The following is a 15,629-nucleotide window of genomic DNA, read 5'->3' on the forward strand; positions in this document are numbered from 1 at the left end:
TTAGCGGCTATTAAAGGCTTAGCGGCTTAGCGGCTAAAAGGCTATTAGCGGCTTAGCGGCTTAGAAAAGGGGGGGAGCGAAAAAAATCGCAAGACTCGCAAGACGTTTTCGTCTTGCGAAGCAAGCCCATAGGGAAATTCGTCTTGCAAAGCGCATCGAAAAACGGAAAACCCTTTCGTCTAGCGGGTTTTTCATCTTGCGAGGCATTCGTCTTGCGGGGCACCACCGTACATACAATCTTTATCCCCAAAGAGCTTTCAACTCTGAAATACATGTCTTTTTATGTATATATTTCTATCCTTATCCCTTTCTATATACAGTCGTACCTTGGATCCTGAACACATTGCGAGTCGAACGTTTTGGCTCCCGAACGCCGCAAACCTGGAAGTGAGTGTTCCAGTTCGCGAATGTTCTTTGGAACCTGAACTTCTGACGTGGCTTCTGCAGTTTCCGATTGGCTGCAGGAGCTTCCTGCAGCCAGTCGGAAGCCTTGCCTTGGTCTCTCAATGTTTTGGAAGTTGAACGGACTTCCGAAATGGATTCCGTTCGACTTCTGAGGTACCACTGTATCTGTATATCTAGCGCTTTTGGGGGGTTAAAAAACTGAGGTGCCAGTGTTCGTATATGACTAGAAGGGCCATGGGTATCTGCACAAAATGGCTGCCATGGGCAGCAAAAAAAGAGGTTCATGGTACTCTGTAGCGGTGAGTACCGTCACAAAAGCCCCACCCCAGCGCGGTGTAGTGGTTGAGAGTGGTGGACTCGTAATCTGGGGAACCGGGTTCGCATCTCCGCTGCTCCACATGCAGCTGCTGGGTGACCTTGGGCCAGTCACACTTCTCTGAAGTCTCTCAGCCCCACTCACCTCACAGAGTGTTTGTTGTGGGGGAGGAAGGGAAAGGAGATTGTTAGCCGCTTTGAGACTCCTTAAAGGCGGGATATCAAATCCAAACTCTTCTTCTTCTTCTTCTTCCCCCCTCACTAATTCCATCCTTGATCCTGGAAGGAAGTGAGCATAGCAGTTTTCTAAGTGAGCCACCTCCTGTGATGCGGGCAAACTACATATTTCTGATAACGCAACGTTGTGGGGTAGAAACACGACACAGTTGTATTCACATATTCGCATCCATGGCAAGGAGCAACTATTAAGCCACAGCAGCCCTAAGTAAGCCCTAAGGTGGTGATGTCACAGGACAGGCCATCATACTTGCCCTCCCCCACCCCGCCACGCTAAAGAGATAGATGTTGGCTGTCAGCACCCATGCAGTTCCTCGTATCTGGTAGTTTGTTACATATATTCTGCACACTGCATTACTTAAACGCCACACACTTTTCAGGGGGAATCAGTAGGACTTACGAGCAGGTAAACATGCATGGGATTGTACTGTTGGGCTCTGTTGTGGAGGCATGGCGTTTTCAGAGCACTAAAAATTCAGAGTTTTTGTATCTGGGGAAATGGAGTGCTTCCTCCATACTTCAGAGAGCATGTCTGTTTATAATGTAATTACTGTATTTTTTGCTCTATAAGACGCATCAGACCACAAGACGCACCTAGTTTTTGGAGGAGGAAAACAAGAAAAAAATTATTCTGAATCTCAGAAGCACAGTGAAAGCAGCAATCCCTCTTGCTGTTCTGGCTTCTGGGATAGCTGCGCAGCCTGCATTCGCTCCAGAAGACACACACACATTTCCCACACTCCACAAGACACACACACATTTTTAGGAGGGAAAAAGTGAGTCTTATAGAGTAAAAAATATGGTATCTATCCCTGCGGAATGAGATTGTCAGAATAGTTCAGTGGTAGAACTATGCCCAGGTCATTTTGTGAACCATTTTACTTTCTTTTGTTTTTGTTTTTTCATTTTAATAAAAAAAAAATTCAGCGGCTGTGTGCTAAGGGATGAAGTTCTCGTCTATTAGTACAGTATAATTCCTTGGATTCCTGATAGGCCTGCCAATGTCCCTCCAACCATTCACCAACCACTCTTTACTTCCTAAGTACCTTTCCTAGGTGAAGCTCCCCAATACCTACATGTGACTTACAATTGCAGGTATATGACTTGGACCAAAACGTCATCTCGCCTTGTGTTCTAGGTACACATATGAGATCGCCCCTGTGTTTGTATTGATGGAGGAGGTGGTTCTGAAGAAGCTGCGGGAGCTGATTGGCTGGGAGGAAGGGGATGGGCTCTTCAGTCCTGGTGAGTGATATTCCTTTCTGTGTGTTCCAGGTCAAATCTGCAGCAGTACCTTTACAGAGGGCTGTATATTGTCCACTTGAAGCAGATTTAAGCTCATCTGGACAATGGTCTGAAGTGATGGGAATTGTAGTCAAATAACATCTAGAGGACACCACGATGGCTATGGCTGCCTCTGGTCTGCAACTTGTTTTTTCCAACTTAAATTTTTATTAGTTTTCATCAAACATACATTCCAATACATTCATTGTATTAATACATCTCATACATAACATTAGCTCTGTTGAGCTTTGGACTTCCTTCCTCCCCTTCGGTAAGTATCATATATTTTCATTATGTCACGTATTTTATACATTTATCTCTGGTCTGCAACTTGTTGCACCGAAAACAACTTGGAGTTTCGCTTTAGGAATCCCATACTAACCTTGATATTTGACATTATAATTGCCATTTATAGGTGAAAGCAGGCAATCTTCATGCTTTTTCTTCTCTGCTGCTTCTGACTTTGCATGGATTCTTTACTACATGCATATTTTATTCTGGTTTTGCTAGTAATGAGGATAGCTAAGCAGCCGGTCAAGTGTTTCACCGCTTCCCTGTCCACTGGAAATCTTCTTTCATTCCTCCTCTGGCTTCTGACATTTTAGAAGCCATTGTCCATTTTTAACCTTCACAGCCGTGAAGGATAGGAACTTGCTCCCTTGGTTTTTTTTTTGTTGGTTTGTTTTAACGGAAGCTGAAATCTGCACCCGATGATATATTCTGCATCTCTGCTGTGTTCCTACAGAATTACGGCATACACATATACCTGGCTATGAGTGCATTAAATAGCATAGAAATAGAAATAAATAACCTTAGACCATGATGTCTCTGGGCTCTTTTTTTGCAGGAGGCTCAATCTCCAACATGTATGCTATGAACGTGGCACGATACCACCGCTTCCCAGACTGCAAGCAGAAGGGTAACTGGGCAATACCAAAACTGGCAGTGTTCACTTCGCAGGAGGTATGCTATTCTCCTGAGTTGTTTGTTTGTCTGTCTGTTTGCTGCCTTATATTTGACTGTGCTGCAGCCTTTCCTGAGTCCACTCAAATGAAGGGAGGACTCCCTGGTCCTGAATGGGGTAACCGTGCCCCTGAAGGACCAGGTGCGCAGCCGGGCAGTCGTTTTGGACTCACAGCTGTCCATGAAGGCGCAGGTCAATTCTGTGTCCAGGGCAGCTGTTTACCAGTTCCATCTGGTACACAGGTTGAGAACCTACCTGCCCGTAGATTGTCTTGCCAGAGTGGTACATGCTCTAGTTATCTCCTGCTTGGACCACTGCAATGCACTCTACGTGGGGCTACCTTTGAAGGTGACTCGGAAACTGCAATTAATTCAGAATGTGGCAGCTAGACTGGTGACTGGGAGCGGCTGCCGGGACCATATACAGTGGTGCCCCGCAAGACGAATGCCTCGCAAGACAGAAAACCTGCTAGATGAAAGGGTTTTCTGTTTTTGAGCTGCTTCGCAAGACGAATTTCCCTATGGGCTTGCTTCGCAAGACGAAAACCTCTTGCGAGTGTTCCGATTTTTTTCCGCTTTCCCCCCCTTTTTCTAAGCCACTAAGCCGCTAATAGCCTTTTAGCCGCTGAGCCTTTAATAGCCGCTAATCCGCTAAACCGCTAATAGCGCTAATCCGCTAAGCCGCTAATAGGGTTGCTTCGCAAAGACGAAAAAACCGCTAGACGAAGAGACTCGCGGAACGGATTATTTTCATCTTGCAAGGCACCACTGTAACACCGGTCCTGAGAGACCTGCATTGGCTCCCAGTACGTTTCTGGGCACAATTCAAAGTGTTGGTGCTGATCTTTAACGCCCTAAACGGCCTCGGCCCAGGACACCTGAAGGAGCATCTCCACCCCCTTCGTTCAGCCCGGACACTGAGGTCCAGCTCCGAGGGCCTTCTGGCGGTTCCCTCGCTGCGAGAAGTGAGGTTACAGGGAACCAAGCAGAGGGCCTTCTCGGTAGTGGCGCCTGCCCTGTGGAACCCCCATCACATGTCAAGGAAATAAACAACAACTCTATTTTTAAAAGACATCTGAAGGGAAGTTTTTAATGTTTAATGCTGTATTGTGTTTTTAATATTTGATTGTGAGCCGCCCAGAGTGGCTGGGGAAACCCAGCCAGATGGGCGGGGTATAAATAATAAATATATTATTATTATTATTATTATTATTATTATTATTATTATTATTCTTCTTCTTCTTCTTCTTATACTCACAGACCACAGTTTCAAAAACCCTGCCTTAGTCCATAGCTAATGCCATTCCCATTTCCACTCTGTGTGCTTCTCATTTCTTGCATACTAGGACAAGTAAATGGTTGTTTGAGAAAGCAAGAGTCAAGCAATGTAGTTGAGGTCATAGAATCATAAAATTGTAGCATTGGAAGCAACCCTGGAGGGTCTAGTCCAACCCCCTGACAAATAGACATTCTGTTGTAGCAACCATAACCTAGGTTTAATGCCTAGGTTTGATGTACAGTGGTACCCCGCAAGACGAACGCCTCGGAAGACGAAAAACTCGCTAGACGAAGGAGTTTTTCGTTTTCTTAGCTGCTTTGCAAGACGCATTTCCCTATGGGCTTGCTTCGCAAAACGAAGCTTGCCCCGCAAGCTCCGGGGATAGCGGGGAAGCGCAGCGCGTCTTCCCCGCTGTCCCCAGACCTCTTTTGAAGCAAGGGGCGGCGGGGAGAAGATCGCTTCTCCCCATTGCCAGCCCCGCAATCTCTCCCCGGACCCCTTTTGAACCAAGGGGCGGCAACGGGGAGAAGCGATTCTCCCCGCTGCCCCTTCCCTTGCTTTAAAACAGGTCCAGGGACAGAGGGGAAGGCGCGCGCCTTCCCCTCTGTCCCCGGAGATTGCGGGGCAGGCAACGGGGAGAAGCAATCTTCTCCCCGCCGCCCCTTGCTTTAAACAGGTCCGGGGACAGAGGGGAAGGCGTGCGGCGCTTCCCCTCTGTCCCCGGACGGTCTCCATAGGAATGCATTGGTTGATTTTCAATGCATTCCTATGGGAAACCATGCTTCGCAAGACGAAAAACTCGCAAGAAGAAAAAACTTGCGGAACGAATTAATTTCGTCTTGCGAGGCACCACTGTATAAACTAGCCATTTGATGCCTAGTTTATGTGTCTGAGTTTCTAGCACTTGTTATGGGTAGCCACCACTTCTCCAAATGTATACACAGTTTCTGTATTATCCCAGACAAGAACAATTCCAGCACTGGTGCATATGTCTGGGTGTTGTGACTGTGGCTTCAAACCTGAGGTCTCCTTGGAAGTGGAACAGGGGGACGACTGCTGTACAGGTTCTTAGCTGTAGGGCCTTTGCTACAGTTATGCTATCCTCAGGCTATTATTTTAAGATTACCCAGCCCTGCATCACCTATAAGTGAAGAAGCCAAGTTACTGATTAAGTCTGTCTAGCAGAAGGATTGAGAAGTCCCAGTGTTAATGTTAAATTTGGATTAGTGAAGGATTAAACCAATATTCTAGTATAATGTTTTATTTCAATTCTGAGCTGCTTACTAGTGGTTTCACTCTCCCCTGCTGCTTCCTCTTTACCATATACTTTTTTTGAATAAATTATTTAATTGGATTTCTGGGACGGGCCAATATCTGCACGCACTCAAGGGCTGCTTAACCTCACACATGGCTTTGGCTGCTGGGGCTACACTGGGAGAGCAGAGACAGGCTCAAGTTGTCAAGAAGGAGCCTTGTAATGCGGCCAGCAGTTCCCCTACTTCTTTCCCCTGCCCTATAATTTTTATATTTATATTTTTATTTTTGTGTATTTTTGGTTTCTATGGAAGCCGCCCAGAGTGGCTGGGGAAACGCAGCCAGATGGGCGGGGTACAAATAATAAATAATAATAATAATAATAATAATTATTATTATTATTATTATTATTATTAGATTTTCTGTTTTACATTTTAGTGTATTCATTTAAACAATCTTAAAGGATCAATGACTTCCCTTCTTCTCTCTCCATGGTTCATTTTGCACAACAAAAATCCCTGCATATTTTATATAAACTAAACCATTCAGTACCTTGGTTTGCATACGCTTTGGATTACAAACACGTCAAACCCAGAAGTGTGTGTCCCGGTTTGCAACCTTTTTTTGGATGACCACCCATTTATTTATTTTTTGATTATGAACAAAAAGAATTTGGAGGCCCCATTGGGACGAAAGTGTGCCTTGGGTTACAACCTGTTTTGGTTTACAAACAGACCTCCGGAACGGATTATGGTTGTAAACCAAGGTACCACTGTACAGTGGTACCTCGGGTTAAGTACTTAATTTGTTCCAGAAGTCTGTTCTTAACCTGAAACTGTTCTTAATCTGAAGCACCACTTTAGCTAATGGGGCCTCCTGCTGCCGCCGTGCTGCCGGAGCACAATTTCTGTTCTCATCCTGAAGCAAAGTTCTTAACTCGAGGTAGTATTTCTGGGTTAGCGGAGTCTGTAACCTGAAGCGTATGTAACCCGAGGCACCACTGTATTCCATTATTACATCCATCAAAACTTATTTACACTATTGTATTTATCTTACTGCTGCCCACGTTTTCAGGTGTACACAATTTCCCCCCATATAATCAACAAACATTTCCCAATCTTCTTTAAACATATGTTCTTCTTATTCTCTTATTCTATATGTTAAGTCTGCAAGCTGCGCATATTCCCTCAGTTTAAGTTGCCATTCTGCTTTAGTTGGGACCTCGCTCATTTCCCATGCTGTTCCCCTACGTCTACATATTTTGCCCATTTTGAACTTACAATGTATTGTTGAATATTTTGCTGATATTTGCATGTGGCGTTTTAAGGATTTCTAGCTGCCTTGAGTATCATAGCAGTCATTTCCATATTTGTATCTATTTATACCATATGCAAGCTTTATACTGATACTGTACATGGTGTCCTCGTTTGTCCTATAGCGTGGCCTGTTTTCCGGTGATGTGCCACCCTAGCTTAATTGTGCTTGTGTTTGTTTATAAAATCCATTGATTGCCTGTTGTTGAGTTTTCTTAAAAAAAGCACTCTCAACAGAATGTATTAATCAATAACATTAAATAATTATTGGGGGGGGGGGAAGCTGCATGGAGCTAAGGGAAATTACTTCAAATGGACCCCAAATGATCAAATTGTATTAGACCAGGGGTCAGCAAACTTTTTCAGCAGGGGGCCGGTCCACTTTCCGTCAGACCTTGCAGTGAGCTGGACTATATATTGGGGGGGGGGGTGAACGAATTCCTATGCCTCACAAATAACCCAGAGATGCATTTTAAATAAAAGCACACATTCTACTCCTGTAAAAACACGCTGATTCTCGGACCGTCCACAGGCCGAATTTAGAAGGCGATTGGGCCGGATCCTGCCCCCGGGCCTTAGTTTGCCTATCCATGTACAGTGGTATCTCGGGTTAAGAACTGTATTTGTTCTGGAGGTCTGTTCTTAACCTGAAACTGTTCTTAACCTGAAGCACCACTTTAGCTAATGGGGCCTCCTACTGCCGCTGTGCCGCCGCTGCACAATTTCTGTTCTCATCCTGAAGCAAAGTTCTTAACCCGAGGTAATATTTATGGGTTAGCAGAGTCTGTAACCGGAAGCGTCTGTAACCTGAAGCATATGTAACCCGAGGTACCACTGTATTAGACAGCTTCCAATGGAGGTATCAGTCCATGGTGGCTGATGCCCATTGGTGCTGCTAGGGCAGAAGCCAGGAGGCCAACAGGAGGTGGCGCCAGAGAGCCCATGACACGCAGAGCCAACCAATTCTAGGTTTGTCACCATCTCCCTCCCTGCTAAGTTCTATAAGGGCAAAACTGAGACTGAAGAGGTGGGAGCTGATAGGCAGTGCCACCCAGTGGGCTGGTTGTTAGAAGACCCACAGATGGGTGTTTGCCGAGAATAGGCTATGGTTGGTGGGCCAGTGTCTTATTAGCCCCAAATGGACCAGCCTCTGCTAGTATCCTAGGTCAAATCTGTGTCCAGGGCAGCTGTTTACCAGCTCCATCTGGTATGCAAGCTGAGACCCTATCTGCCCGCAGACTGTCTCGCCAGAGTGGTGCATGCTCTGGTTATCTCCTGCTTGGACTACTGCAATGCGCTCTACCTGGGGCTACCTTTGAAGGTAACCCAGAAACTACAACTAATCCAGAATGCGGCAGCTAGACTGGTGACTGGGAGCGGCTGCCGGGACCATATGATACCAGTCTTGAAAGACCTACATTGGCTCCCAGTACATTTCCGAGCACAATTCAAAGTGTTGGTGCTGACCTTTAAAGCCCTAAATGGCCTCGGCCCAGTATATCTTAAGGAGCGTCTCCACCCCCATTGTTCTGCCCGGACACTGAGGTCCAGCTCTGAGGGCCTTCCGGCGGTTCCTTTTTTTATATAAAATTTTTTTATTGGTTTTACAAAAAATTTTATAGACAACACAAACAAATAAAGAAACAAACAAACATGTATAATTTCATATACTTTTTTCATAAACCTTGCTTCATTGACTCCCCCAAACCTCCCCTTTCTACATCCCAATTCCCAAAATTATTTCAGCAAATCCTAATCCTTAATTTTATCAGATTTATCCCTTATTCTTTCCTTTTACTTAATCTTGTACAGCTGTAAACCCCTCCCCCCCCGAAAACCTCGACATTTTAGCTTTCATTCATTTTATAATGTTTCTTAAGATAGATTTTAAACTTCTACCAGTCTTCATCCGCCGTCTCTTTCCCCTGATCACGGATTCTGCCAGTCATTTCAGCCAGTCCCATGTAGTCTATCACCTTCATCTGCCATTCTTCCAGAGTGGGTAAATCTTGTGTCTTCCAATACTTTGCGATGAGTATTCTTGCTGCTGTTGTAGCGTACATAAAAAAATGTTCTATCTTTCTTTGGCACCAATTGGCCGACAATGCCCAAGAGAAAGGCCTCTGGTTTCTTAAGGAAAGTACATTTAAGTACCTTTTTCATTTCATTATATATCATTTCCCAGAAAGCCTTAATCTTCGGGCACGTCCACCAAAGGTGATAAAAGGTACCTTCAGTTTCTTTACATTTCCAACATTTATTATCGGGCAAATGGTATATTTTTGCTAGCTTGACTGGGGTCATGTACCACCTGTAAATCATTTTCATAATGTTCTCTCTTAGGGCATTACATGCCGTAAATTTTATACCGGTGGTCCACAACTGTTCCCAGTCTGCAGACATAATATTATGACCAATGTCCTGTGCCCATTTAATCATAGCTGACTTAACAGTTTCATCTTGTGTATTCCATTTCAGCAACAAGTTATACATTCTAGACAAATTCTTAGCATTGGGCTCTAACAATTCTGTTTCTAATTTCGATTTCTCCACCTGGAAACCAATTTTCCTGTCTTGTTTATACACCTCCATTATTTGATAATAATGGAGCCAATCTCGCCTTCCGGCGGTTCCCTCTCTGCAAGAAGCCAAGTTACAGGGAACCAGGCAGAGGGCCTTCTCGGTAGTGGCACCCACCCTGTGGAATGCCCTCCCACCAGATGTCAAAGAGATAAGCAACTACCAGACTTTTAGAAGACATCTGAAGGCAGCCCTGTTTAGGGAAGCTTTTAATGTTTGATGTATTACAGTATTTTAATTTTTTTGGGAAGCCGCCCAGAGTGGCTGGGGAAGCCCGGCCAGATGGGCGGGGTATAAATTATCATCATCATCATCATCCTCTAATTCCCTCTTTTTCTGGCTTCTCTTCCAGTGCCATTACTCCATCCAGAAGGGAGCTGCTTTCCTGGGAATTGGCACAGACAACATCTACCTTGTTGCTGTTGATGAAAAGTAAGAGCTTCCATCGGAAACCCTTGTGAGATTTGACCTGGCCCTGGTCTCTTGGCACTGCCAGTGGACCATCTAAAAAAATAATTTGCCCTGAGACATAATACTTACCTACCAAATGTACCTTTAACAGATGCCTCCCCTGGGAAATACCCAAGGACAGAGATACCATTGCTTATCTGTGTTTTTCTTTTTCTATTGTTCCCAGATTCGCTCCCCCTTCCCCAATACTTAATGGAAAATTATAACCCCATAGACGGGTACACAGTGATTTCGCAGCTAACATAGGAGCTGATAATGGGGGATAGAATTTAGCACCCTGAAAACCAAAGATTTATTTTTATTTCTAGTCCTCAAGGCGGAAAAGATGTTTCCCTCAAATTCTTTCTGTCAGGGAACTGACATCGGAGACCAGCAGAGAGAGAAGTCGCCCCGATAGTGCAGGAGAGGGAACCAGCAAGGAGAGAGAGAGGGTTTCCGAGGGGGAAGGGAATCAAGGTGACACCAAGAAGGAAGGAGGGGATGAGAGCACTTTGGAGGGAAGGCTCAGGGACTCTCCCAGTGAGATCAGTGGGGAGAGTGCCGGACCACCACTGGGCACGGCTACTCTGCGCAGAAGGCTTCCGCGCAGGGAGGCTAGGCGGAGACTGGCTGTCAAGGAATTCTTATGTTGGAAAAAGTTTAGGAAACACCCACTAACGGATTCTGCCAGCGACTGAAGCAGACGCACAGGAGAGCACTTCAGTTAGGGAAAGGTTTAAACAACAAGCAGTTTAGGGAAGTCGGTGACTTACACACAAGCAACTACAATTCCCATTACACTTTCCAATGACCAAAAGTTCTGAAAAGGTTAAGGTAGTGCCTTAACGCAGGGCCTAAGAGTTGCATCAATAAGCCCTTAGGCCACTGTGTCACTTTGCACTTTGCCTTTGAAACAAAGTTGGCAGAGATTTAAAACAGGCCTCCCAAGAGGTTGAATGGATCATCCTTGAGTGGTTGATCTGCACAAGCTAATGTGGAACAGGTATATGTGGATTTTGCCATTTCGGATTGCAGGTAGGGTATCTTTCTCTCAGGGCCTTCCCTTAGGAAAAATATCTTCCCGGACGTGGAAAAGCAATTCTTCATAGAGAGGGCTAGCCTAGAACTCCTTCCCACAAAGGCACTAGTTTCTCAAAAAAATTATTAGTTTTCACAATATTATAAACAAACAAACACACAAAACAAACAAACAAAAATCATAGTCTTATTGAAAATTACAGTTATTAACTTTGTTAAGTGACTTCCTCGCTTCCCCTTGATTGAATTTCATTGCATGTCCTTTTAACGGTTTTCCAAATCCCAATTTTTATGAAATTTAACTTAAACATTAACATCCTTAGATCTTCACCTTATGGAATTAAACATATTAATTCATCACTTAACATAAATAAAATCCTAAGACCATTAAGTATCTGAAAGCTGTTTTCAGTTAGTTCAACATAGCAAATTTAACTAAATAATCATTAAATTTATTCCACTCTTCCTGATACTCCTCCTCCTCCTGCTCGCAGACTCTTTCGGTTAGGTCAGCTAGCTCCGAAAAATCCATCATCTTCACCTGCCATTCTTCTGTTGTTGGTAATTCTTGGGTTTTCCACTTTTTAGCTAACAAAATACGAGCAGCAGTTGTGGCATACAAAAATAATTTAACATCTTTCCTGGGCGCAAAGGCACTAGTTTTCTGTGTGCACAGGGAATTTTGAAACAGGGAGGCGTTTGACCACGAGATTCTATACCTGCTGCAGCCTGAAACAGCACATCCCAGGGCAAATATGCACCACACGATTCTGCTCCTTACAGAGGTTGGTTCTAGAGGTGGATTGTCTTAAGGCTCACTTCTGCCACTGCTTTCTTTCTCCTTCAGGGGAAAAATGATCCCTGCTGATCTGGAGAAAAAGATCAACCAGGCCAAATCTGAGGTAGGTTTTCTCTGGACGGTGAAGAGGGCAAAACTGAGAGCACAGGACATTTTCCTTCATAATGCCCCACTCTGTTTCTGAGGACTTGTCTACTTACACCTGAAGGAGCTTCTCCACCCCTATCGTTCAGCCCAGACACGGAGGTCCAGCTCCAAGGGCCTTTTAGCGGTTCCCTCACTGCAAGAAGTGAGATTACAGGGAACAAGGCAGAGGGCCTTCTCGGTAGTGGCGCCTGCCCTGTGGAACGCCCTCCCATCAGATGTTGTTATGTACTGAGTTGAATAGGATCCAAATTGCAGCAGTCTGATCGGTCCTAGAACAATAGGATCCAGAGGGCAGCAGTCTGATCCAACTCCAGGTGGAAGTGAATCCGCAACCTGATTGGCCTACAGGAGAATCCCAGAACTAGCTAATCACGTGGGACCCATTGTGTAAATAATGTGTATAAAGCAGACATATTGGGGGAACTTCCATTCCTCACTACTCTGAGCTAAATAAAGAGCATGAAATCCACACTCAACTCCAAGTATGTTTCAGATGTCAAGGAAATAAACAACTCTCTGACTTTTAGAAGACATCTGAAGGCAAACCTGTTTAGGGAAGTTTTTAATGTTTGATGTTTTATCGTGTTTTAATATTCTATTGGGAGCAGCCCAGAGTGGCTGGGGAAACCCAGCCAGATGGGCGGAGTATAAATGATAAATTGTTGTTGTTGTTGTTAACAGGGGTGGCTTTAACCTGTGCCCCTTTGGAGGTCGCCGGACTCTCAACTCCCTTCCGCCCCACTCAGCATGGCTGACCGTCAGGGATGAAGGGACTTGGAATTTGACAACACCTGGAGAGCTGCATTATAGGGGAGCACGTGCTCTGCTGCCCTGAGCTCTCAGTAATGTTGCGATAGGACAGCATAGTGTTAAGCGTCTTCATTGTCTGGCTACTGCTTGCTCATGGTGGGTCAGCCCTGAATGCAATGATGCCTTGTGTTCATTTTACCAAACATGATCAGAGAGAGACATAGAGTGAGTGGGGGGGGGATCATAGCTGTCAACCGTCCCTTATTTGGCGGGACAGTCCCTTATCCCAGCACCGTGTCCCGCTGCTGTCCCTTATTGATGATGTCCCTTAAATTTCCCGAGTTTCAAAGGAAGCAGCTCCTCTCCCTCCCTCCCTGCCGGCCAGGGAGGAGGGAGGCTCCAACTGTGTGTTGCTCGGCTGCGTTGCTCACCCAATAAGAAGTCTAAGAACGACTGGGGGGGTGGAGCTTGCATGCCTTGTGCCAATCAAATTGGCCGCGTTGCCTGGGGACTCGCCTTTGCTCAGCGCTTCCCAGCGGAGAGGTGACGGTGGTTTTCCTTGCTGCATCCCCTTTGCCGGGTTGCTGTGCTGCGGGAACCACCGCTTGAGGCTTCGTTTGGCTGCTGGCTGGGCTTTCTGCCTTTGCCTCGGAGGGGCTCAGAAGTTGAACATACCTGTGCCCGCAAAAGCCCTTATTTTGGCTGCTGATCCCTTATTTTCGAAGCTGCTGGTCCCTTATTTTCAAATCTGTTAGTTGACAGCTATGGTGGGGATGTGGCTCATTGGGAGACACAACATCCTCGCAATGTTCGCAGGAAATCAGCTCTAGCCAACCCAGACTGCTCTGGCTGGGGCTGATGGAAGTTGTAGTCCAAAATGTCCAGAGGGCACCAGATTGGCAAAGACTGCACCAGCTATACTTCCCATCTGCCAATGCGTGCTCTTGGTGTTCTTCTTTTCCAGAGGGCATTCCCCTTCTTTGTCAACGCCACCTGTGGCACCACCGTCCTGGGAGCCTTCGACCCCGTGGCTGAGATTGCGGAAGTGTGCGCAAGGCACAAGATCTGGCTTCACGTTGATGTAAGTGCGGCACGCTGAGGGGTTGGTGCCCTACAGATATTTGGGGAGGGGTGTGTGTGTTCTGTGTCTTTAAAACCCTGAATGCCACCCAGATCAAGGATAGAAGATGGTCCTTAGAGACAGGTGGTCCACCTCTGACATATTGGCAGCTGAGGTGGCTTTTCTATCACGGTCCCTTGCTCCTCCCCCCAAAAAACCTCTCCTGAAGTAGCATTCAGGGAGTCGACAGGAGCTGCAGCCGAAAGGTAAAAACAGCTGTTTCTTTCTGCACACACAGAGCGACCTTTGTGTACATACACAGGTCTCTTTGGATCTTGACCAGGGATTCATGTCCACGGAATTGCTTTCTGGTGTCATGTGCAAAAACTAATGTCATGATCATTTCCCCCATGCAATTTTATTTTTTTGGTCCAAGGATGATCTCGCAATCCTGTTCCTTTCAGGATGTAGTTGCAAGATTGGGCCCAGGCAGAGGTGCAACTGGTAACCTCCTAGGATGAATTGTTCTGTCATGTCTCTGCATTAGAAGCGATTGTGTGCTGCAGATGCAGGGACGCAACATACTAACCTGCCCCTATTGAGGACAGATCAGAGCAGTGAATCAGTTGTGCGTAGATGTAGCAGGCAATCTGCTTTGTAGGGTGATTACTGTTTAATTATTATCCAAGAGGCAGTAGGGTGGAAGAGGGACAAAAATCAAGGCGGGGGGGGGGGGGAAAGACCGGGAAGAAGGGTTGGATGTATTCTTCGTATCTGTGATCATTCCAAGTAAGTCCAGCTTTTGGGTTTGGGGTTCAGTGCCTTCAGATGCTTTCATCTGGGGCTTGTGTTTGCCCTCAAGTTTCTAGCCCTTATAGATGGGTCCTTAAAGGTAGAGGTAAAGCGACTCCTGACCGTTAGGTCCAGTCACAAAGGACTCTGGGGTTGCGGCACTCATCTTGCTTTATTGGCCGAGGGAGCCAGCGTAAAGCTTCCGGGTCATGTGGCGAACCAGAGCAGTGCACGGAAACACCGTTTACCTTCCCGTCAGGGCGGTACCTATTTATCTACTTGCACTTCATGCTTTCGAACTGCTGGGTTGGCAGGAGCAGGGACTGAGCAATGGGAGCTCACCCCGTCACGGGGATACGAACCGCCGACCTTCTGATCAGCAAGTCCTAGGCTCTGTGGTTTAACCCGCAGTGCCACTTGTCCCCTAGACGGGCCCTTAGAAATGCCTTAACTGTTGGTGGCATAGGGGCAGTTGTGGGTCTGTCCCACAACCAGCTCTCATGCTCAGTAGATATGCCACGATGAAACAGATCAAATGCATAAACGGGTGTGAGACTCCCATTCCATCACTGGTCAGCTATCCCTGGAATTATACTCTTCATGTATTTTCAGATTGGGATTTCTGACCACACAAGCACCTCGTTGACACACTTTGCCTGGATGGGTTCTTAATGACCGATACGCCTCTGTTACTCTCTTGTAGGCTGCATGGGGTGGCAGTGCCCTCCTCTCGCAGAGGCACCGGCACCTTCTGAATGGGGTCGAGAGGTAGGCAATATTTACTCTTGAGTGGAGTTTGAGCTGTATACCAATGGACCGGTGATGCAAGGGCTGGAATGTTGCATCCCAAAAGCAAGGAAGGATTGGACTCTGGTTAATAAAATACACACGAGGCTTGACCAGCAAGACTCTGGGAAGAAGTGCCAATAATAATCTGTGCACCCCTTGGCCCAGGTCGTTTTA

At 46.0% G+C, this 15,629-nt stretch overlaps 1 protein-coding gene and 1 long non-coding RNA gene across 4 annotated transcripts in view; one reads left to right on the forward strand and one right to left on the reverse strand.

The window, feature by feature from the left end:
* The window catches only part of CSAD (cysteine sulfinic acid decarboxylase), a 48,283-nt gene that overhangs the window by 14,050 nt on the left and 18,604 nt on the right, over positions 1-15,629 (forward strand). For all 3 annotated transcript variants that reach the window (XM_083490170.1, XM_083490171.1, XM_083490169.1), the window contains exons 5-10: positions 2,096-2,202; positions 3,089-3,204; positions 9,983-10,062; positions 11,966-12,020; positions 13,779-13,895; positions 15,370-15,434. In XM_083490170.1, the coding sequence (XP_083346296.1) occupies positions 2,096-2,202; positions 3,089-3,204; positions 9,983-10,062; positions 11,966-12,020; positions 13,779-13,895; positions 15,370-15,434 (540 nt within the window). The remainder of the gene's footprint in view (positions 1-2,095; positions 2,203-3,088; positions 3,205-9,982; positions 10,063-11,965; positions 12,021-13,778; positions 13,896-15,369; positions 15,435-15,629) is intronic.
* LOC310700740 overlaps positions 1-15,629 on the reverse strand; it is a 135,583-nt gene that overhangs the window by 5,627 nt on the left and 114,327 nt on the right. The window lies entirely within an intron of this gene.

Source organism: Podarcis liolepis (assembly GCF_965112155.1).
Source record: "Podarcis liolepis genome assembly, chromosome: 2".
Taxonomy (NCBI): Eukaryota; Metazoa; Chordata; class Lepidosauria; order Squamata; family Lacertidae; genus Podarcis; species Podarcis liolepis.